The 26,037-nt window shown below is 38.0% G+C and overlaps 1 protein-coding gene across 2 annotated transcripts in view; it reads right to left on the minus strand.

Moving 5' to 3' along the window:
• LOC131679368 (myelin transcription factor 1-like) overlaps nt 1-25,685 on the minus strand; it is a 68,649-nt gene extending 42,964 nt beyond the window's left edge. The window contains exons 1-2 of one of the 2 annotated variants that reach the window (XM_058960089.1): nt 25,292-25,685; nt 1,988-2,529 (exon numbers count right to left, since the gene is read on the minus strand). In XM_058960089.1, coding sequence (XP_058816072.1) covers nt 1,988-2,480 — 493 coding nt within the window. In that variant the 5' untranslated portion in view covers nt 2,481-2,529; nt 25,292-25,685. The remainder of the gene's footprint in view (nt 1-1,987; nt 2,530-25,291) is intronic. The other variant, XM_058960083.1, reaches the window with a different exon arrangement.
• Nucleotides 25,686-26,037: the final 352 nt, after the last annotated feature.

Below are 26,037 nucleotides of genomic sequence, written 5' to 3' on the forward strand. Positions count from 1 at the left end.
TCTTGTCGGCCGATCTCACGAACACTACTGCAGTTTCTTGGTTGAAAGCAATCCCATTTATTTTTTCCGTTTTGTTCATTATTTTCCAGCAGCTAGTGATGTAGTATTTGTGTCATGTGACGTGTACGTACTTGAGCTGTAGAAAAGTCTATGAAAGCCGAACGGATTTTCGCGGATTGATAGGCCGCTTACATAGTGGCGGTGAGAAACAGTGTAGGGGCTGGTACTGACTGTAGGATGCGAGATGCGAGAAACCTTCTTACAGCATATCAAATGGAACCTGTCAGAGTAAAAGCAGGTAGCCGGTGCAGATCCGCTCGGCTTTCACTCTGACATCATCCCTTTGGTTAGCAGCAAGCAGGTTTCTCGCATTCTAATGTCAGCTCTAGCCCCTGCTTAGCTTCTAACTGCCACTCTGTAAGCACCCATAGGCTTCATTTGATTTGCTGAGTCCGGGTTTGTCACATTTCGCATGCAAATGTCAGTACAAGCCACAGCCAGGGTTGCCACATTCACAAATTTTTCTTTAAAGTCACAGATTTATATAACAATTAGGCAATCCATTAGACGTGTTGGATTAGCTGATTATTTCTTTATTGTTTCTTCTGACGTTACTCCGCACTACTAGGCATAACGTCCGACAAAACCATTGATTCGATCTAACATCAAACGAATTGGTACTAATGAAAGATGTTTGTCGGACGGGTTTTTCTGTTCGCAGGAGTTAAGCAAAACAAACTTATTAACAAAACCCACCACTGAGTTGTCAAACAAACCTCTCCTAGATTGCCTAATGAAACACAGCTTCCAATTTGGCCCTGGCCGCAGCTCAGCTTAGGCTGAAAACAAAATGACAACGAGAATTTGAACGGGAGCTGATTTTGACATTACCCAGTCAAACACTCCGGAATTTGGACTGATTTCTGGCGAAAGTTTATCGCAAATGAAACTGTTTCCGAGTCGGAATTTTTGGTTTTTCGTGGCCAAATATCAGCATCAGCACCAACTCAATATATCACTATCTCGAATGAAAAAAAAATTTATAAAATGATTCTGTTTGTCGTTGTGTTGGTACAGAATACGAAGAATTTTCAACTCCCAGTACAGATTTAATTGTGGCAACACTGGTGAGTAGTCAGAACGATTGTCGTTTGCATTTTTCATACGTATCAATCCGCTGAAGTTTTCGAGCCTATCATGGTTTACAGACCTTGGTGACATTTCGTAAAAATTTAAATGCGACGTTAAATCCTTGAAAAGGTACTCATGAGAATTTATACAAAGCAGCCTTTAATATTAAAGATTGAAAATAATTATAAACTAATGAAAATAATTATAAACTAATCCTGAAAAAGGAAAATGGCTGGCTAACAAAATGCTGTTTGTGTTTGAATTTAATTTCCTTGCATGGTAGGAAGAAAGGACGCACAGTAACCATTGGGAAGATATCCATTGAAAATCTTTCTTGGTCAGTGCGCTAAGATTCAACTGTGCAGTCAAAAGTTTCGATATTTAAACGTAAATGTATGCTTACATACTTCATCATAAAATCTTTCGCTTTTCGATGGAAAAGGATAGGTTAATATTTAAAGTTAAATATCCGTTTGCAACCCAAAACGCACTCAATGTTTGAAAGATGGGTTAATTATTGCATGACAATTTTTATTTGGAAGAACATATTCTAACCACTTGTCGGATTATCGGGGATGAATTTGCTAGATATTTTATACCAGTAACGTCGTATAATTTTGAACTAATGTATTGATTAACAGTGTATTTTGCAGGGCTTCGACACCACGTGCCGCTAGTGATTTTAAAAAGAATTGTGCGAAGTTTTTATTTCGAGTGGCCCTTCTCTTCTCTGGTTCAACCGAATGAAGTAAACTTTCTATTATTTATTCAGGCTGGGAAAACTTCCCCCACTCATACCCTTTCCCGCATGCAATGATGGTAAGTTTCGCATTTGAACATTCAAATATCAACTCACCTTTCAACCCGGACGGGAACGAACTGGCCACTGAACCGCCAGGGGACGTCGATGATGCTGTCGTTCCGTGTCTTAATAGAGCAGATGCACGGTCCAAGCTTACAGTTGCTACCGGCTCAGTTCCTCGTGTTCTATTACTGGTCGTCGAAGAACTGACTGCTCCGTCACTTCCGGGGCTTAACTTTCTGCTGTGGCTCGTTTGGCGATACTGTTGCTGGGGGTACTGCTGCTGATGCTGATGCTGTTGCTGCTGATGCTGTGCCTGATGATGATGATGATGATGATTGCTTCGTTGGTGATCAGAACTTCGGCTGCTGGTACTGCTGCTGACGGTAGAAACGGAGACTACGGAAGAGTCTCCTCGCATAACACTTCGGTCGGACTGTCTCAACTTGTACGACGCCGGCGATGAATCCATACGAGACCGCAGATCTACGGGTCCCGCCGGATGTGGTTCGTCGTCTCGGATGTGCACCGCTGACCGGTGGTGCATATCAGACGATTGCGTATGCGAAGGTGATGAGGTTCTACATTTCAGAAGTCTGCGGAAAAGAGATAGAACAATACAAGTGTAGGTGTTTAGCGGAGCGCTTTTTCTAAATGATGGGGTAGGGGATTGCTTCCATGTCCGGAATCCATTAATTTCAATTAGATAACAGTGTTCCTGCACGCACTTTCGAAGGACCCTCTTCACAGTTTGTACGCACAAATACGCATAATTTATCATTATATCTATCCTACTCGAATCAAGGACGAGTGCTCATGATTTTACACACGCAGTGTTGCCTGATGGAGGAGGTTAGTTCGCCCTTGAATCGTCTGTCTGTGGACAATGTGCGTAAATAGTGCAGGGAAATTCAAAGATTAATTGATATCCAACCTCAAATTGTTTGCGAAAAATTCCAGTTCAGTTCAAAACAGAAAATAAAAGAACACTAAGATTCGTAACCATTATTGTATGACTTCCGGAGGGTTAAACTTCTGGACGTCGCGCCAGTGCATTGACAATTGCTCATTCAGAGAATCAGTAACACAACTTTTAGGAGTTAAAAATGCATCTAAAGTGTGTTCCAATCGAACATCATATCAAAATTAAATACAAATCATCATCGCTCTTGTACCCAAAGTTGCACGCAATCTCCGCATTTTGATTGCCAGAAATCTGCTACTACAGTCGGGTCTCCTACAACGCGGATTCCTACAACGCGGCTTCCTACTGCGCGGATTCCTACTGCGCGGTACCCGCGTTGTAGGATACCCATAGCCTATGGGATTTCGACTAATTGGGGCTGTGGCCGATTATTTCGTCCGTGTCAACATGTAGCGCCATACTTTCTTTGGCAAAGTTGTTGTACTCACTTGGGCCTACAACTTAGTGTAATTGGGTATCCAATTAGTTGAGAACTATGCCGCCAGGGGTGCTATGAAGAAAGAGTAAATAAATCGAAATTCTCATCGTAATTTCGACTATCATCAAATGGATTCAATGTCAAATATATCAAGACCCTGATTATTTTGAAAGGTGGTGTCTTCGGGGAATTTATAAAAGAAGTCCAGAGCTTCTGGATGGTAGAAAGTATAACTCGCAATTACCCCACCAGGCGGCGCTAGTGCTAATGCAAATATTCCACACATGTTAAAATAATTCTATATCTCTACAACGTGATTAGATAGACTAGTACTGCCTTCAGCAAAGTTGCTCAAGAGGTCGAGGGCTACCCAACGGTGATAGATTAGTTTGGAATATTCTCACTATGCGGCGCTAGTGAGCGTAGAAGCTTTCGACATATGGTAGATTATGCTGTATCTCAAAAGGCTAATAACTTGGAAAAATGGTGTTTTCGGCGAAGTTCTCGAGGAGATCAAAGGCTACTGGATTATGGATAGATTAAACTGGAATGGACCCACCAGGCGGCGCTAGTGAGCATTTTCTTTCAAAGCATGTATCTCGAGATCATGATCATTTGGAAGGGTGGTGTCTTTGGCAATATTTATAAGCAGGTCGAGCTCTGTCCTACGGCGAACAAATTAGTTCGGAACTCGCCCACTAGATGGCGCTAAAGAGAATGAAATTTTCTCAACGTTATAGATATATTTCTAAAGTCTGATAATTTTGGAAAACGCTGTTTTTGGTAAAGTTCTCCAGGGAGACAAGTGCAGTTTGACAATGTATAGGAAAATTTCGATTTTACCCACTAGGTGACGCTAGTGAGCACGAATTTTTCCTTTAAATTTCTGCATCTCAATATTAAGGCAGTTTAGAAGGGTGGTGTTTTCAACAAAGTTTCTCGAGAGGTCGAGGACTACCCAACGGTAAGAGATTAGTTTGGAATACTCTCACTATGAGGCGCTAGTGAGCGTAGATGCTTTCAGTATGGAGTAGATAATGATATATCTCAAAAGTCTAATAACTTAGAATGATGGTGTTTTCGGCAAAGTTCTTGAGGAGTTCAAAAGCTACTCGATTATGAATAGATTAAAGTTGAATGGACCCGCCAGTTGGCACTAGTGAGCATTATTTTTCATATCCTGTATCTCGAGATCATGATCATTTGGAAGGGTGGCAATATTCATAGACAGGTCGAGCTCTGTCCTAAGACGAACAAACTAGTTCTGAACTTGCCCACTAGGCGTCGCTAATGAAAATGAAACTTTCTCAACATTATATATTTCTAATGTCTGATAATTTAGGAAAACGCTGTTTTTGGTAAAGTTCTCCAGGGTGACAAGTGCTGTTTGACAATGTAAATAATATTTTGAATTAACCCGCTAGGTGACACTAATAAATACGCAATTCTTCTTTCAATTTCTGCATCTCAATATAAAGGCAGTTTCGACAAAGTTGCTTGAGAGGCCCAGAACTACCCAACGATTAGTTTAGAATACTCTTACTATGAAGCGCTAGTGTGCGCAGACACTTTTAAGACCTGGTAAATTATGATACATCTCAAGAGTGTAACTTAGAAAGATGGTGTTTTCGGCAAAGTTCTTGAGGAAGTCAAGGGCTGCTCGATTATAGACAGACTGAATTGGAATGGACCAGCCAGGTGGCGCTAGTGAGCAAGCTTTTTTCAAATTTTATTTCTCGGGATCAGGATAATTGGGATGAGTGGTATCTTTGGCAAAATACATCGACAGTTTGAGTTTTATCTTACTGTGATCAGATTAGTTCAGAACTCACTCATTGCTAGGGAGAATACAACTTCTACTACGTAGTAGCTTATGTCAAAAGTTTGATAATTCATGAAAATGGTGTTATCAGATTAACGTGGATTTCAGTTACTAGGTGGCATTAGAAAGAAAAAAATAATTTACGCATTTTAGCACCTCAAAATCATGACAGTTTAGAAGAAGGCTTTCTTCAGTGAAATTCATCGGTAGTTCTAGAGCTGTTTGATGATGGCAGATTGGTTTTGAATACTCTCACAATGCGTCAGAGAATGGGTTGATGAATTTACCCTCTTATTCGTTTTGAGGCTACTTCAGAAATTTAAATAATATTATCAAGAATCAGAGCAGTAAATTCATATTTAGCAGTATATTCAATATCTATTCATAATCGAGTAGCCATTATTCTTCCTCAAAAACTTTTCCGAAAACATTATCTTTCTAATTTAGTTGACTTGTATTTGTATTTGTATAAAATGTCCAACTGACAATTTGTCTAAAGGAACTAAACTAAACTAAGTTGAACCTAAACACAATTAAGCTAGTGACAGTACACGACGACGAAACTGCGAAGAATTCATGACGAAGTCGAAAATTTCAGCAAACTCGTTGAAGCGACGACTCATTGCTAAAATTGGACTATTGGTAGCGTAGTTAGTGCTGCGCATTTTAGAATGCAGCAGGGCTCGTGGGCGAAGAGAACGGGTAGGCGCGTAGAGGCTGATTTGCGCTAGTTGCTCCGGATCATCATATTCAGCCAGCAGAATCTTTGACACGAAGGTAGCTTGCGCTGCATGTCTCCAGCGTGTTAAAGTATTAAGTCCTAAAAGACGACAACGGTCCACGTACGGTGGCAGGTTTAATAGATCGTTCCACGGCAATTCACGTAACGCATATCGTATGAATTTACGCTGGACTGCTTCGATCCTAAGGCTCCACGTAGCTTGATAAGGGCGCCAAACGACATTTACAAATTCCAACTGCGGGCGCACCAATGAGCAATAAAGAGCCTTGAAACATAGAGGATCCCGAAATTCGTTGGATATTTTGAAAATAAATCCCAGTAATCGATTGGCTTTGTCGATGGGCGCAGAGACGTGATGAGTATACGTTAGCTTATCATTAAGAATGACTCCTAGATCCTTCACGTGGTCAACGCATTGCAGCTGAGTTGCTGCGATGTTATAGTTGAAGGTAAGCATATTTCTCGTTCGAAAATAGCTGATGCCAAAACATTTTGCAACACTAAGGATCATCTTGTTTCTTACACACCAGCTATAAAAGGTGTCGATAAGATGCTGTAGCTCACGGCAATCGGCTTAATTTCATATAACAAGAAACAATTTTAAGTCGTCGGCATAAAACAGCTTTCCTCCACGCCTTAGAACGAAAACTGCATCGTTCACGAACAGTGAAAAAAGCAGTGGACCCAGCGTACTACCTTGAGGAACTCCGGAAGTGTTGATAAAGATTCTGAAACAATATCTCCAATTTGAACAACGACTTCACGGTGTACAAGGTAGGATCGAAGCCGATGGCAGAATCTAGTAGAACACCCTAGCTTATCAAGCTTTGTTATCAGTATCTCATGATTAACTCTATCAAAAGCTGCCTTTAGATCGGTGTAAAATAGTATCCACCTGCAATTTCTTAGACATTTGTTCCGTGCAAAATGACGTAAAGCAGACGAGATTCGTCTCGACTGAACGTCCTAGGAAAAATCCGTGCTGAGATGTACTAATGTAGTGTCGACAAGCAGAAAATAACACCTCGTTGATAATTGATTCAAAAACTTTTGATTCGACTCCTAGCGAAGTGATTCCGCGATAGTTCGCTATGTTGCGTTTGTCACCTTTCTTGAATACCGGGAACATAACTGAGCATTTCCAATCCTCAGGAAACGTTTGCTGCTGAAGCGATAGGTTAAAAATATATGCAAGTGGTGTTACAAGTAAGTCCGAACTTTTTTTCAATGCAGTTGAAGGTATAGCACTGAGGCCGGGTGCATAAGATGACTTGGTTTTCAGGATTGCAGATATAACCATTTGTTCGGAGACAGTAAACACATCCATATCAACAGCACAAGCAGGAACGTCACGAGAAGCATTTTCGAGTTCGATTGCGGTTGGCGAGTCAGCTAAAAACACTCGAGAAGAATCTGGCAAACAGCGTACATTTCGCCACAGTTGTCGTAGCTTCTTCGCCGTCGTAAAGCATCCTTGATTGAAGTCCAGTTTCTTTTCGCTTCGTGTAGACAAATGACCAAAAGCCTTTCGTGTTTCGGTGTAGATTATTCTGCATGCGGTTTACATAGCGTTTATACAGAAGCTTGTTGTAACAACGATACTCATTACTGGCTAAAGTGAACATGCGCTTAGAAAGAGGACAACGTCGATTTGTGTATGCACGTAGGGTTTTTGCTCGAGTACGTTTTAGCTTTCGAAGGGTGCTGTTTGACCAGGGCAGCTTGCTTGCTTACTTCTGAGATAATTCATAATCTACCATATACTGAAAGCTTCCACGCCCACTAACACCGAATAGTGAGAGTATACCAAACTAATCTGTCACGATTGGGTAGTCCTTGACCTATCAAGCAATTTTGTTGAAGGCACCACCTTTCTAAACTTCCTTAATATTGAAATGGTGAAAATGAAAAAAAGCGTGCTTACTAGTGTCACCAAGAACACGTGCTTGCTCGCGTAACCTAGGAATTACCAGACTTTAAAAAAAGATCTATAATATTCTGAAAATTTCATCCTCGTTAGCGCCGCCTAATAGGTGAGTTCTAAACTAACCTGTTCACCGTATGGCAGAACTCGACCTGCCGATGAATATTACCAAAGACATCACTGTTGCAAATTATCATGATCTCGAAATACAGAATATAATATATACTTGCTCACTATCGTAACCTTGCGGGTCCATTCCAAGTTAATCTATCCATGATCGAGAAGTCCTTGAGCTCTTCAAGAACTTTGCCAAAAGCGCAATCATTAGACATTTGAGATATATCACAATCTACCACATGCTGAGAGCATGAACGCTCACTAGCGCAGAGAACTTTACCAAAACAGCGTTTTCCTAAATTATCAGATATTGGAAATATATAATGTTGAGAAAGTTTCATTTTCATTAGCGACGCCTAGTGGGCAAGTTCAGAACTAATGTGTTCGCCTTAGGACAGAGCTCGACCTGTCTATGAATATTGCCAAAGACACCACCCTTCCAAATGATCATGATCTCGAGATACAGGATATGAAAAATAATGCTCACTAGCGCCAACTGGCGGGTCCATTCAACTTTAATCTATCCATAATCGAGTAGCTTTTGACCTCCTCAAGAACTTTGCCGAAGACACCATCTTTCTAAGTTATTAGACTTTTGAGATATATCATTATCTACTCCATGCTGAAAGCATCTACGCTCACTAGCGCCTCATAGTGAGAGTATTCTAAACTAATCTGTTGCCGTTGGGTAGTCCTCGACCTCTCGAGAAACTTTGTTGAAAACACCACTCTTCTAAACTGCCTTAATATTGAGATGCAGAAATTTAAAGGAAAAATTCGTGCTCACTAGCGTCACCTAGTGGGTAAAATCGAAATTTTCCTATACATTGTCAAACTGCACTTGTCTCCCTGGAGAACTTTACCAAAAACAGCGTTTTCCAAAATTATCAGACTTTAGAAATATATCTATAACGTTGAGAAAATTTCATTCTCTTTAGCGCCATCTAGTGGGCGAGTTCCGAACTAATTTGTTCGCCGTAGGACAGAGCTCGACCTGCTTATAAATATTGCCAAAGACACCACCCTTCCAAATGATCATGATCTCGAGATACATGCTTTGAAAGAAAATGCTCACTAGCGCCGCCTGGTGGGTCCATTCCAGTTTAATCTATCCATAATCCAGTAGCCTTTGATCTCCTCGAGAACTTCGCCGAAAACACCATTTTTCCAAGTTATTAGCCTTTTGAGATACAGCATAATCTACCATATGTCGAAAGCTTCTACGCTCACTAGCGCCGCATAGTGAGAATATTCCAAACTAATCTATCACCGTTGGGTAGTCCTCGACCTCTTGAGCAACTTTGCTGAAGGCAGTACTAGTCTATCTAATCACGTTGTAGAGATATAGAATTATTTTAACATGTGTGGAATATTTGCATTAGCACTAGCGCCGCCTGGTGGGGTAATTGCGAGTTATACTTTCTACCATCCAGAAGCTCTGGACTTCTTTTATAAATTCCCCGAAAACACCACCTTTCAAAATAATCAGGGTCTTGATATATTTGACATTGAATCCATTTGATGATAGTCGAAATTACGATGAGAATTTCGATTTATTTACTCTTTCTTCATAGCACCCCTGGCGGCATAGTTCTCAACTAATTGGATACCCAATTACACTAAGTTGTAGGCCCAAGTGAGTACAACAACTTTGCCAAAGAAAGTATGGCGCTACATGTTGACACGGACGAAATAATCGGCCACAGCCCCAATTAGTCGAAATCCCATAAGCTATGGGTATCCTACAACGCGGATTCCTTTTTCACGCCCCCAGTTAATCGCGTAGTAGGAGACCCGACTGTACTTCCTGATGTCACTTCAAAACGACAGTCATAAACATTGAAAACTGTGCTTGGACGTCAATTATCAGTGATTGAAGTGTTCCTAGAACTAAACACACTTTGGTGCAAGTTCGCAATACTTTTACACAAGAGTATTACAACCACCGACACAAACTCCGTATCTATCGTCCCACACCGCACACCCATGGACGGCATCGATTTCTTTTGTTTAACCCTTTCAAATTTGATTATTATCATAATAATGCGTATAATTTCTTCGGAACCCCCTGAGCAACTGTTCAGCGGCAAAACCCAAAACGCAACAAGGGTAACCCGACTAGAAAGACGACCGTTCTCGAAGGCAACCCAGATAACGGAGAGAAGGTGTGTTTCGGTTTTGTGCGTATCGACACCCTCCGGCTCAGCTCAGCTCAGATCGTGCGTATGCGTGTTCATGTGGGAACAGGTAGGTGGGGGAGGGGGGGGGATTTCATTTTCCAGCAATCCACTCTTGGCAACTGTACGGTTTGAGTATGGTCAGGAATCAACCGAACGGAAAGCGAAGGAAGATACTTCGTTGCCTAGAGGAGCTGACGGTCAAAAATGCAGGACTTCTGGGATATGACCGGGTGACTCCGTCCCCCTCCAAGTTGAAAAGGTTCTGCTTATAATGGCATCAGAGCGCGTTCAATCTTGCGTTAACCAGTCGGCGTATGGATGTCATTATCATTTGGTAGAGATTTGATGGGGTGCGTATTTGGGCAGGAAATTAAGAAAAGAGACCGAAGGGGGTTGGGGTGAAATCGATTTTTTGGTTTTAGAATAAAAGGGTTTTCATCTAAAATTCGCATAACCATACTGGTTCCTTTGTGCATTAGAGCCAAAATAAAGATTTTCAACACAGGTTAGGAAACCAGCTGACAGGATTGTTTGGAAGTCCCCGGTCAAAATAAGATGGAATATAATGTAGTAAGCTTTCCGGATAGCCGATCCTTATTCATTTCCATTTCATTGTTTATTCGACCAAAAACCATTGAAGTGCACTGAAATTGTTTGAATCGGTTGAAGTGAAAAATGTGAATTGCTGAAAAATCTGTTCGACCGAACAATTCGAGTCAAACGTTCCTTTTTTCTTCCTATCATATAACCCAATGCACAACGCACACAAAATCGAAAAACTGCATTAAATTTCAATAACTTCACTGCTCGCTGGAGCACTCCAACCATAAGAATTATTCGTATTGAAGAAAATCACAGCAATTAATATTGTGAAAAAATAGTGTAAGTTGCAGTTTGGCGGCATTTAAACCCCAAAATCCGCTGTGGGTTCAATACACAACAGTGTGTATAGCTTATGCTAGGCTGGAGTGATGATCCAAGTTAGTATTAGATTATAAATATATGGAGCCACAGCAGATGCTTCTTTAAGCTGATTCCAACTCGTATTCGACAGTTTTCACGACGCCACTCGCGTAACGGCTTGGGAAGATTAAATTGGTGCCTCACCATTGGCTTTTCGGCTAAGAAATGGCAGATAGTCTAGGTCCATTATTAGAATAACTATTTTTTCTGCGATGTGGTATATTAAGTCCTTGTCCTTTCAGATAGTAATATAGACGCACTGGTAGAGTTCCTTCAGTGTCTCCGATAGAGTTCGCGAAGCGATTCTCAACTTCCACAAAGCCATCAGTGGGTAGTATCATGCAGTATCACTTTGTAACTCAAAGAGACTACGGCTATGAGAGCGGCATGACATCGGTTAATTTCGCTATACAGAAGTAATAAGATATGTAGATACGCGTTATTTATTTTAGTTCGCTAATTAGGTGCAGAAAAGACTACAAAAAATGATTTTACATTGCTTTTTTGTGCATTTCATTATTTCTACGCTTTAAGATAATTTGAATTTTGTTTTGCACATTTTTTCGTAATTTTGGTTATTCGATTGACTGCGCCGTTTTCTGCATAATTTGTTTTATAAGGTATCTCTAAAAATAATTTACGAGATCTTAAATGATGGTTCGTAAGTCTGTTACGTCGATCGGATGTTTGTACGAGATATTGACAAATAATAAGAGTCCAATACATGTATTTTAAAAGAATTTCGATAACATTGTTTTCGTGTCCAGCGACGCAAATTGATATAGAAAACATCTTTTTTCATTGCTTAACGTGACTATCCCAAAATTTTCAATTGAGCATGCAGCGTGTCTCATATGAAGAAAAAGGGGATGCGGTCCAATTGAGTTCACAAAGTGCGAATTAGATAAATTGTTTTTGGAATAATTCGATGTATTCTTCATGTAGGATTCTGTATGGATTCTATACTACGCTGCAATATTCCAGAATTGCTTCGAGCTATGTATTCTAAAAGGATTTAATTGTGTAAAGTTCTTCAAAGCTCTCACTTGAGTACTATGGCTCTAATTTTCATAACTTTCCCAACCCAGTAATCTCTAGCTAATTGAATGTTGTTAAAATGTAAAAAAAAATTCAAAATTAGTATTATCAGATTTTTTGCTGAACGCCATTGAATTACATTTTGATATGTTGAGTTATAGTAAACTGTTAAGGGGTTACACCACAGTTGTATTCATTAAAAATAAACTTTTTTTGGTCTAAAATGTTCTTTAGGGTCTTAAAAATGATATACCAAAAGATCGAAAGCGACAAGCGCACTGAAAGCTTTTCCCGTGTTTTTCTTAAAACCACATTTTTGAGCGCTCTGAACTCCAATAAATGATTTGTCATCCTATTATCATTTTCACAATATATTCAAAATAGATTTCTCTAGCGATATAATACGATTTTGTTTTTATGTTGATTAATTTTCAATTAACTATTGACACAATTTTTTTTGACATCCTCAGCGTTTTGTATAGTGTGCAATTTCGCGAAAAATCAAAATATATTAAAAAGTCTTACGTACGTCGCTTGCTAATGTGATAAGAAATCGAAAAAGCTTAGTTTTAAATAATGGCTTGAAAATTACGGGAGGATTCCGATCGTGGACCGCTTCCAAAAAAAAGCGTCTAGACGGAAATGATGTACAGCCGCCAGCTTGTGATAAAATTACCTGAAAAAATCAGTTTCAGTACTTTTCAACTCGTATTTTAAGCTCTATTTTACAAGATCTCGATTCACCTTTTTATACGCCAAGAAAAATTCCCGAACCCGAACCAGAAAATGTATTAATTGAGAAACCCGATCTGAACCGGACTTGTTAATGCGGAGAATCAAGCAAAGATCCCGAAGATTTTTAATTTTAGACACCCGAGCTGGAACCAAGGTCATCTAAGAATTATAGAATCACTCGAATCCATACGCGTCCAGTTATATCTACTATGGCAAAACGAATTATTGGCTAGAGGAATTCGCATTTATAATTACTATTATTGAACGCCGAATTCGTAATGTTCTGAGAAACTTGTGAATCGTCGAAATTTCTATGTCATTTGGCAATTCGTATTCGACAGTTAATTTAATAAATTTTGGGATAAGATTGTTTGAATTATCTGCATTTAAAAAATAAATAAGACTATGTCCCTTTTTCAAGTATTGCTCAATTTGAGCCGCCATGAAGCCGAGTAATATATAAAATTCAATATATGGGAATTGTCAAATTGTCCCCGGGCTGCAACGGCCTTTGTAGTCATTGGATCGCGTTGCATTTAAATTTAATCATTATTGTAATTCATGTTTCTGTTAACAATATACATAGTTAAATCTTAATGTACAATTATAATTTAATCTGTATCAAAAAGTATTTCTGTTAAAACGTCCGATCAGGAGCGGATCAATAAATAGTTTCCCGTGGATTTCTACTCACTTGAACCAAAATTTTTCGACGAATTGACGAACCAATATTTTTAGACTTGATTTATTGATGATTATCATGAAAAATAAATTGCATTGAGACTTTAGATGCGAAACATTTATTGTTCATGAGTGCTCGTTTAAAAAATAAAATAATTCGGGCAGTTTGCGATTCCGAAGAGAAGATATTTTATATAAGAATAAAAATACAACAGCATCGGAACATGACGAATTTTAGCGATTCAAAGGTAGTAAAATTTAGTACGGTTTTATGTGTCATCCATTCGAATCACAAATTAAAGTTAATTACTACAAAAAGGGACTGGGTGTTGTGTATAGACGTAAACAGCGTCAAGAAATGGTTGGAAGTGATCTATTCAAAACCCGAACCCGACCCGAATCCAAAAATTCCAAATTCGAAAAACCCGAGCACGTCCCGAACCCGAAATTTTTAAATTTCAAGAACCCGGAACCCGATCCGAAGCCGAAAAGTTTAAGTTTACAGAAACCGAATCCTATCCGAACCCGGTGGGATTCGGGTTCAAAAACCCGAACCCGACCATCTCTAATATCGAGTGTTCAGATAATGGAGTCGCCTCTCTGGCGTCGCACAGTGGCACCTGTTCATACAAAGTTGTGACAAAATTTTAAAAATTGGCCTGCATGGCTAAACTTGTGGTTTTAACTAATTTTGGGTCGCTGAATCCATTTCTGCTATCAGTTTTGAAATTCAATATTTCATTTTTTCAACTACTTTTATGTAATTTGAATGCGTTGATCGTTAAAGGGTTAATATAAACATTAATCATAGTAGCCAATCACATCGGATAGCAGAAATGGTTGACAAAACTAGTAAAAATCACTATTTTTTAGTAATATGATGTTGTTTAGGCAACCAATTTGTAAGGAGATTTATGAGCTACAGGGCGTCTCCATATGGCTATTTTCAAAAACATAGATATACTAACTTCGGCGCAAAAATGCGCAAGATGGGCCCTGTATATCTTGAAACTGCACTAAATTTTGAGTCAGATTCATGATAAGTGACCCATGGGAGACCATCTCAAAAATTGGAAGACGAATAAAGATGAATTACTGATATGATATGAAATTTTCCAATTGGATTTTTTTTAATGTAGTACAAACGTACATCAGTTTTGCACAAAAATCTTACATCTATAGCTTAGAATATTCATTCTTCTTTCCAATGAACTGAAAATTGCTCCAATCGGCTGTTCAGTTCTTGAGATATCGCCATTTGAATTTCTAAGGTACCAACAATTCTAATGAATTGAATTGAACAGAAATCCTCGACATCACTTGCTTCAACGACATGTTAAAAATTCATTTTCCATCCGATTATAGTAAAATTTTGAAATACCTTTATTTAAACTGAGAGAAAAATAAAATAAATATTTACAAAAGAATTACAAGACATTGATTTTTGGGGTTTTGTCACTCGTCGTGCCACTGTGCACAGTGGATCCACTCCATACAAAAGCTAGACAAAAGCTCGAAAGTAGTTTAAAATGACTGAAAATATCATCTAAAGATAATTTTGGGGCGCTGAGCTCGATTTTGATGAAATTAGGAGGCTAAAAAGAAAATTGGACAGTCTAGGGTGGTTCTAAAAGTTTTTTTTTTAATTTCACAAAAGTGAATTTTATTAACTTTTCGAAACAGATACTTCGTAAGTAAACAGAAACATGTTAATTTCCTAGGATAGTCCTTAGTCACGATGTAGCTAGGGTGGTTCCAATTTTTCGAAATATGGTGAATAAAATAATTTTATACATTTGCTTGTAGATCTTCAGTCCAATCTGAATACCATCGTAAAAAATCATCGCTTCATAGCTCTTTAAGAGATAATCCTCATGTACTAATTTATGAATGCATGCGTTTAGAAACGTTATAAAAGATAGCATATCTTAAAGTGTTCGATACAATGCCTTAAATTCTGGTTTTATTGGTTTATTTATTTATAGCTACCACCAAAGCTATTAAAAGATGTCAGGTTTATTTGATTTTGATGGAGATCTCAAATCATGCCATACTATGCTCTAGTCTAGATGCATACTGCAACTAAACCGCTCAATACTTTTCCATTGATTTTCAATTCCAATGATGATATGAATATCTCTACTTGCGGGTACTGACATGGTTTTTCGTACGAAAATATCCTGAGCATACTTTGCACTGCATGTGCATGCTTTGAAATAGAGGCGTGAGCGTTTTGCATGAAGCTCTTGTCAATTTGGAAGTGAATTATTGAGTGAGGTTTTGAATTTGATTGTTGATTGTGATAGATTCAATAGGGAGTTTGCACTTGAAATTAAATGTTGCATCACTGCCATTAACTAAAAATCGGGTAGAAAACAATACTTCACACACTCACGCGTTTACCTTGCACCGGTCATCAGTACAGCTAACGACCAGTACCTACCAAAGAGATAAGATTCATGGAAAGATATAATAATAGTAGCAGTTAGTTTGCATCGTTGGCTTCTATTTATTTGAATTTTTCTATACTGCAGATAACTGTGAAAATGTAGAAACATGAGCCATAGTTGTAAGACGGATAAGGCATAATATTTGTATCAAGGAAATCGCCCCAAATCCTAAATTAACAAGAAGCGTTCAGACAAAGAAATCCACCGGTGAATAATAATGCAAAACTTCACAAAATCAAAAAATACCATGCGTCTCCATGAAAAAACTAATTTTACAAATGACCAAATATTAACCCTCGGCGCAAAACGGCGCAAGATGACACTATGATTTTTGAAAACTCGATAAAATTCTACGTTAGTTGTACTAGATGAGATCCTTTTACACGCTTTTACCGATAAAGAGATGACACTCTGAATGTAAATAAATCCGCGTTAAACAACATAGTTATATTGATTTCATAAGTAACTTTTCAAATGCTCATTATTTCACGGTACGGTTCAAAAAAATGTTGCACTTATATTTTTCAATCGATTGACTCCAAAATTTGGCGTGTACAGCTTTAGGTATGGTGCATTTAGGAAAAAATATAAAAGGTATGAAAATCGAAAATGAAATTTGGGGGTTTTGTCCGGCCCGGCCCCACTGTGCTCTGCGTCGATGATAGGTACTCAGTGAGGAAAGAGATCGGCGAAGAATAAGTTTTAAGAATAGCAGTATTTAGCATTTCCACCATGCAAAAGTAGAAGAGTTTGTTACATCAATTATTACGTATAATTTGTTTAAAATTTCTTTTAGAATAAAACACAAAAATTACTCGAACCTAATAATATGAGAGGTACAGTTCATTTCAATGTAATTCATATAAAACAATAAAAAAGAAAATATAACATATTCATATAAAACAATAAAAAAATGGCTTGAAAATTACGGAAGGATTCCGATCGTGGACCCTTTAAAAAAGCGTCTATACGAAAATGATGTACAGCCGCCAGCTTGCAATAAAATTACCAGAAAAAATCAGTTTCAGTACTTTTCAACTCGTATTTTAAGCTCTATTTTACAAGATCTCGATTCACCTCTTTATTATGCCAAGAAAAATTCCCGAAATATGTCTTTTTTTGTTCTACAGTGGTGCAGCCCCTTAATATATCACCTGTGGAATAGATTTTATTCAGGAAAGCATACTTCAGATTCATTTACATTTCTTATTTCCGTAAAGAGTCTGCACTGCCCGACGGCCATGCACGCTTTCTTGACTCTTAAGCTTAAACTTCCGTTAAGGGGGTCTGGCAGTGCAAAATTAAAAAAAAAATATTTTTGCATATTTCGGATCTCCAAGAAAAGAAAAAATATGCTTAAGAAAGAATTTACTCCAATTCAACTTGGTTCGTCTGATAGAGCCATGAAACTACCAACTATCAATTTTCATATGAAGCTGATAAAATCGGGGGCTGATAAAATCGGGTCCTCACTGTGTTTTCAAATTCATTCACTTTTGATTCAATTCTTTTAATTGAATCTAAAATAAAGCTACACTTTAACTCAGACTTTCACAAGAACAGCTTAAACTTTTTTGGATTTTCACGAACGTGTAACAGTAGTGTAACACAAAAACATGATTTTTGGTTTTGTACCAATCTAAGATGGCCCAGGCATAGTAAAAGATACGAAATCCGTCAAAAACAGTGTAGAGTCGGAGTTCATGAGGCTTCAGGAAGTGTAAAGGTGGCTTTTGGAGACTTCCATATAGATTTAATTGTTGATAGTCCCTGGTGTCATTGAAAACTGAATATTTTGCCACATCCGCGGATGATTTTGTCAATCTACACGCGAACGGAGGTCTTTATATAGGAATGAACGCTCTTTATATATGTTTTTCTACCATTTAATACCACTATGGATTTTGTGTAGAAATTCGACGGTTTCTATTTTCACTTCCTATACAGATTTCTTGTATGAGTTTTGCTACCTTGTTACGGTCGCCATTTCGAACTTTGTATAGGTGTAGTCTAAAACGTTTTAAACGCATTATAAAAATTGGGTTGAAAACTCAGAAATTTAATTTCAACCATTTGACAGATTCTTTTTGCTGAAAATTCTGCAATTTAATTGTCAAATTGCAAGCGCAACCACAGAATTTTCAGCAATTCAGCCCAGATTACTGAAAATCCGGTCACTATGCTGTAATTTTGACAACTCAATTGCTGAATTTTCAGCAAAACGTATCTGTCAAATGGTTGAAATTAAATTGCACTTTCATTTGGTGAGTTTTCATCCCAAAATTTTGAGATGTATTTGTAAATTTGTAGTAATTGAAATGTTGGATTGACATTTGAATTGTTTGAATACCATCCTGATCATGCAGTTTCATGTTTTGTTTCCTACCACTACCAATACTGCACTGGGCAATTGATGTTCTTTAAAGGTCTTGATTACATGGGATACCGTGCAAAATGCGATTTCCTCTACCGATCCATTGTGACGCACACGCCAAATAGTTATAAACAATTGAGTTCCAACATTTTTATGGAATATACTTCTTAAAATAAATTTACATTATACATCCTAAGTACGGGGCCCCAACATCCACGGTCCTCTAACTATAGCCCAGTCTACCCCGTACGAAAAGACGGTACGTCGGGAAGTAGTGCTAGTTCAAATCCGGAGAGCGAGTAAGGGCGCTATAACCCTGGCTCATTAGCCAGGGCAGGGCTAAATACTTCTGTCCCATCCCAGGAACCTAGGACCAAAGGAGTGACATTAACCCTCTTAACAAAATCACTCCCAACGATTTTTCAAACCCCCATCAAATTGAAACGGTTGTGTACGGTTGTCCACGTTTCTTCCTTATTCAAGTTTCAAAATAATCCGTTGATTAAATTATTCATTGAATGAATATTTTGATTGCCGTATAATTTTGAATCATATTTATTTTGTACGCTGCACAGTTGGCCTGACTGCTTTAATGTTTGTCATATTCAATATGTGCCACAAACATTAATAATGACAAGAAAAATTGTGGACGAACGTCTTCAATTGTATTCAAACATGTATTGGCTGTGTATGTGTAGACTAGACTAGACTAGACTAGACTAGACTGGACTAGAAGTAGTGCTAGTTCAAATCCGGTGTTTTGGTCCAGAATGGAGAACTCGTATTGCAACGATATCCCAAGTTTATTGTAGTAGGGGAGCCAGGGGCTAGTTGGCGGTTGGGGTAAGTAGGCGGAAGCCCCTTTTCTCCGTTTCTATTAGACATAAAGCGTTGTCTCTCGTTGTGTACCTCAAGTAATGTGAAACACATTATCCGATGTGTGATTGTTGCAAAACATTTTGTTTTGTTGAAATTGTGGTCAATATTGTGTTTTCGAGCATACCAAGTAAATTTTCTAAATTTTAAATACTTTGCGGTATTTAGGGTGATTTTCAATCTATTTCCCGAATGATTATATTTTTCGATAGCGCATGAAAAGAGCTTTCAGTATCCATCTAGACATTTCATCTATCCACAAACAAAAGTTATTTTTTAAATAGTTTTTAATAAAAAATGCGGTTGGGGTAAGTTGGCGGTGTTGCACGCGGGGCAAGTTGGCAGTACTATTTACAGTGCAAAAAAGTCATCAAAAAAAATTATTTCTGGAATTCACTCCAAAGTAAGAAAATCTTTTTCTTGTGTATCTCGCCAATGTAGGAGACATTTATTCCAGCCAATTGCACGGAAAATTTCGAAAATTTTCTTTTGAATAGGGAGTAAGCGTCAAAGTCAAAAACTAAGCAATCAAATGGAGATTCAATTACCTCAAGGGTCCTTTTGGAAGGTGCTGAATGTCTTTTCGAGAAAATTGTATATTAACCGACATTTGCTATTATATTTCAGTTTCAACTGAAATATAATAGCACATGTCGGTTAATATACAATTTTCTCGAAAAGACACTCAGCACCTTCCAAAAGGACCCTTGAGGTAATTGAATCTCCATTTGATTGCTTAGTTTTTGGCATATCCTCACATACCGCCAACTTACCCCGGGGCCGAGAAAATGCATCAACCACTTTTAAAAAAATCAAAGATATTGCCAACAGTCTGCTCTTTCATGCCGCGTGTTCTATTTTGCAAGATCTACCTACATCAATGCGGTAAAAATTGAAAACTGAAAACACCGCCAACTAGCCCCGGTCTCCCCTACTCCGCAATGTATGTATGCTCCATAAATTATCCATTAGACTACCCACAAAAATAATGAATTTTTGAAAACTCGTTCGGCCCGCTCCTGACTCGTTTTCTAGTCCCACCAGGAATACTTGCACTAAATTCGAAACAAATCGGACATGTCTAGCTGCCAAACCAACGGGCCTGAAGTTTGTATGGGCTTTTTCGACAAATTACATGGAGAAAACCCACTAGCTCACATTTTCGCCGCTAGGTGCATTGTATGCATCGTATTATCACTGTAAGTGAAAATAAGAAAGATAATTTAATTGTCTACAATTTTGTCGAAGACTGCTAGTCAATCCAGCTTTGTTAAAATAAGTTATTAAGCTTTTAACGAAGTGATGTCTCAGTCAGTTTTGCATGGGGCCTAGCAGTGCATGGTTGTGTATCAGTACTTGATTCCCAAGAACTAAACATTTTTTTGAAATAATGGTTAGATTTAGCACAATAGTTTGTTCAGAAGAATTGTAGTACATAATACGAACTATGTTTTGGTTGGAAAATTTTAGTTCCACCTATGGCCGCATAGAAATTTTTTTATGATATAACGAGCGCGAATGGTCAGTCGTAACTATTATACTAGAAATCGTGAACCAGCTCCGGAAACATGAACAATATTTTATGATTTCGTGAACTATTTCACGAGCACGAATTATAAGTCGTAATTATTGTGTAATGAATCATGATCCAACTCTCGTATACATAAATAATATTCTATGACTTCACGAACTCTCTGACGAATGGTTAGTCGTGACTATTATACTAGGACAACAAGATCGCGAATGTAGGAATAATATATTATTATTAAGTTAACTACTTCACGAGCGCGAATAATAAAATGTGACTATTATACTACGAATCAATGACTAATACCCTCCGATTTCGCAAACTATTTCACTAGCACGAATGGTAAATCGTGACTATTGTACTAGCAATCATGAATTAGTTCACGAATACATACATATTTGATGATTTTGTGAACCATGAATTAATTAACGAGGATTGAATAAATGCATGAATAAAACTCCGAGTTTCATGAAATAGTTCACGAGAAAGTATCCAGGACTGTTTTGATTTTGTGAATTAATTCTTAAATTTATGAATAACATCTTGAGTCAACCAATAGAATAATGTTCATAAAATCGTATACTAGTTCACGTACAGAAAACTGATTTGACAATGATATGACGGAAACTGTGACTAAAGTGCATAAAACAAAAACAAATATTTCCACTAAAAAAAGCGTAACGCTGGCGTTACTGAAGGGAACTTGGACATAGTTATAAAACACAAGATTTTTGTTCATGGCCCTGTTTTCGAAACGTAAAAACGTGATTGTTCCAGAATTTATGGCCCTTTATTCGCGATTTTAGGAACATTTTTTCCATGATGATTTAGTATTTCCATTCATCAGAGCCATCATCCTACACGAGTTGAAGATTTTCTGAAAAAGTGATCATTCAAATTTGATGTGACTTCAAAATCTGATTATGGTTCACGATTTACCGTATATTACGGATAGGTGTGAACGAATAGTAGTCCGTATGACGATTGCATTGCACGCAGCTCACATTGCACAGTGGTCGCAATAGTACCAAAACGTGCGTTTAATTAATGGTGCTCTAGGAGTTGATTTTAGCGATTTGATGTGTTAGAAACACTTTTTCAGAATAGAAGCCCCCTTCTTTTGATGTATACTGAATTGTGATTAATCCACCTAAAAGTGAGATAGAAAATTTATTTCCACTAACTTTTAAGACAGAGGCACGATGTCAATGACAAAGTTATAGTAAATTCTACTGCGAGAAAACTTGTTGAACATGCAAACTCTCCAAAATGTAATGGTGTTGAGATAAAGCACGTTGATTGTGGGAGGCACTCAAAAAATAATTTTTTCATTATAACTTTTTTATGAGATTTTTGCAATTCTTCAGATGTTCTATGAAGTTGTTAAAATTAAGAAATTGCAGATATTTGTCGAAGACGTCAACATTTTTTATTTCAAAACTTAAGAGTTATTAAATAAAGTGAGTTAAAAATACCGCCATTTTGAATGACAATTACTAAGAGATGTGGAAATATGTGGAAGACATTTCGATTCTATGAGAAAGACAGTGACAAGTACTATAAGAAAAAATACTACTTACAACGGGCATCCTCCGGCCTGTATACAAAAAATACTTTCCGGCAATGCATGTTTTGCATTTTGTAACAAAATAAGTACGACTTTTTCAGCATACATTTTTTAGCGATTTTTTTTCTATTTGTCGAATATTCTAAAAAATCATTGAGAGTAATAAATACACATATAAATCGTGAACTTTGAATTTCTGTTATCTGAAACTATTCATAAATTGATAGGATTTGGAAAGTGAACACTAGAGACCTCTAAAAAGGTTTACTGTATTTTCATGAGTATGAACCATAGCAAAGAGTATTAGATATCATTTTCACGAAACGACTGTGTAGTCATAGTTACTACTTAGGATCCGACTTGCCAGAAAATCTTTAGAAAAATATTTTCACCTATATATTACATCTCTGTCAAATTTTAACCCTCAAAAAGGCAAGGGGTCTCAGAGGCTCGATAGTTACAGTTCCCTAGTTTCAATGAATTTGTAATTCGAAATACAAATGATCGAGCATTTTCGGGATTTCGATTCTCTCACTGGTAAAACGACAAAAAAGAGGCTCTTGGTTTCATTGAGTCTTAGAAGCGATGCTTTATGAAGTCACAATTTTCGTTTGCCTTTTTGAGGGTTAATTTCAAATATTTAATCATTCAATGCGTGCTTGCAAAATAATTATTGACAATTCCGGCTACGTAATCGTTTCATGAAAACGGCATATAGAGTAGACGAGCCCTTATCCATCTCATTAGTCGGGATGTCACAATATTTCGTTGATAACTCTACTTAGAGTGACTGGATTGCGCTTAAGTAAGTATCACCATCTTTCCTTCGTTCCTAAGAAGCAGTACAGTTAGACTTTTTGAGCTAATGCGTTGAATAGAGATAGCAAATACTTCTCTAACTAATAAGTTCCAATGGGTGGGATGAATAGAGGAGCTAAGATGAATTAGGGTGCAGTAACCCTAATACTGTTTGTAATGGTTTTTATTCTTGTAAATTTTTTAGTTGATCACTTTTGTTGTTGTGCTAGTTTAGGAATAATTCGTAAGTTGGAGACTACAGAGCTGAGAGTTTTGGATTCATATGTGTACTCTGACATTTCCTATAAACAGTTATGCTTAAAATGACAATTGCTATAAACAGTTATGCTTAAAATGTCGTAATTATTTTGTTACAAAATGAAAAACAATCATTGCCGGAAAGTATTTTTTATATACAGGCCGGTGGATGCCCGTTGTAAGTAGTATTTTTGCTTATAGTACTTTTCACTGTCTTTCTCATAGAATCGAAATGTCTTCCACATATTTCCACATCTCTTAGTAATTGTCATTCAAAATGGTGGTATTTTTAACCCACTTTATTTAATAACTCTTAAGTTTTGAAATAAAAAATGTTGAAGTCTTCGACAAATATCTGCAATTTCTTAATTTCAACAACTTCATAGAACATTTGAAGAATTGCAAAAATCTCAGAAAAAAGTTATAATAAAAAAATGATTTTTTGGGTACCTCCCACAAACAACGTGCTTTATCTCAACACCATTACATTTTGGAGAGTTTGCATGTTCAACAAGTTTTCTCGCAGTAGAATTTACTATAACTTTGTCATTGACATTGTGCCTCTATCTTAAAAGTTAGTGGAAATAAATTTTCTATCTCACTTTTAGGTGGATTAATCACAATTCAGTATACATCAAAAGAAGGGGACTTCCATTCTGAAAAAGTGTTTCTAACACATCAAATCGCTAAAATCACCTCCTAGAGCACCATTAATTAAACGCACGTTTTGATACCATTGCGACCACTGTGCATTGGTCCGATTCCCAATGAAATATCCACAGCAATGCATCAAATTTACAATTTTCATGGTGTTCTAATGACCAAAGTACCATCAACCGCGAAAAATGTTTCCTATGTGCTTATTGTTCGAAATTTCCGTGCAGACATCCAGCCTGTTAGTCCGAAATGCATTAGTTTTGGAGTAGACACGCATTCTACCGCACTACCGCAGTCGTGGAGACCCACCCTTAAGTTGTCATTAAAAGACTTTATATGAAGTAATGGAAACATATTAATTTATGCTACGTTAATAGTTCTGTTACATCTAATGTACATCTGAAAATACAGCAACACAGGAAAGGCTTTACTATAGAAGAATTGGTAATATCAATTTTGTAACATTTCTTCATCATCCCTTAACTGTTCAACCAGGTTTAACCATAGGTAAAAACTAATTTAAAAGTTAAGCGAGGATGAAAAAATCCGCCCTTATATGTTTAAACCTCTATAAAGTCTCATAGAACAATACTAGAAAACTAGAGTTGTTAATATTAATATTTCAATGAATTGTGTTGACTTCAAAGATTTTCGATGGAAAACCTCAAGTTTAAACAATGCCATATTAAAATTCTCAAATAATTTCGCTAGTATCCAAAATTTCGATTGCAGAAACGTGAGCTTTATTTGTTACATTGCATAATCCTGTGTTTTTAAATGCGCTGCAAAATCCTGGCGTCAGCACATTTAGTTTTAGCAACGTGATTTTCCAAGCGATCCCTCGATGAAATAAATGTAAATTCGCTCTGGTCTAGAGAAAGGCAATAGCTGTGTTTATTCCTTTATCATTTTATTCGTTTATGGTTTTATATTTTTCAGCTTGGTGAAAGATTAAAACAGACCCTTCCCCCACTGACCAATCGAGTCGCCGAGACGACACAGCACTTTCAACTGCAATCACCACGATCCTCGGCTAAATCCGAAAGTCTGGACAAGATGGAAGCATACGCCAACGGATCCGGATCTCATCCCCTCCGGAAAGTTGACACCGACTGTTGATATCCCCGCTGCCCTCCTCCCACCGGTTGCAACCAGTTGAAATGAGGGTATCTGTTTATTACCGTTATTATCTAGTCCCGCACTACCCACCCCCCAGATGCAACACCAACGAAGTAAACCACTCACCTCCCTCTCTCCTCCGACGACGGTTGCGGTTTCCACCAGCAGCAGGTTTCTTCTCAGGAGAACACGACGAAATCCCCGTTTTTAAGCAGTCTTATTGTTGAACTAGTTTTCCTTTATTGTTGTTGATTTTCCCACTCCCCTTCCAACCGTGCACGGCCCGGGGATGGATCCCGGATCCGTGGGCTATCACTACCTGTCTATCTATCCCACTCCGCACCGTCAAAATCACGTTCCGGCGGCCGCACAAAACGGCACACAGCACGGCAAAAATTATAAAAAACACACACTCACTGAGCACTGCTACGTCCTGTTCCAGATATACCTGGCGCGCGCGATTCCTCGGCGGTGGCGTTGGCAAAGTTTGCAACTAAACTGGGCTCACACACAGGCTTCGAGCAGAGAGAGAGCGGTTCAAGTTTGCAGAAACCCCGAACACGTCAAAGCTAGCAGCGTCCATCATCCCGCTACCGCCGCGTCAGCTTCGTCTCGAAGCAACCGAGAGTGGATTCTAACCAAGACTCAGCGGGTTCCGGTACGAACACACGAAGTGGATGAACTCCACTTCGTCGCGCTCGGCTCCAACGCCACGACGGTCCGCATCTGTCGATCCTTCGGAAAAAGGCGTTAATATCCATCACAAACTGCAACAGAATTTTTTTCTCAGCTCTGCAGTTCTTCCAATGGTGCACAGCCATCCGGGCGCGAGCAGGACAACAGGATTCTCCTGTAAGGATTCTAGTACAGGA

Source organism: Topomyia yanbarensis, chromosome 1 (genome assembly GCF_030247195.1).
Source record: "Topomyia yanbarensis strain Yona2022 chromosome 1, ASM3024719v1, whole genome shotgun sequence".
NCBI classification, from domain to species: domain Eukaryota; kingdom Metazoa; phylum Arthropoda; class Insecta; order Diptera; family Culicidae; genus Topomyia; species Topomyia yanbarensis.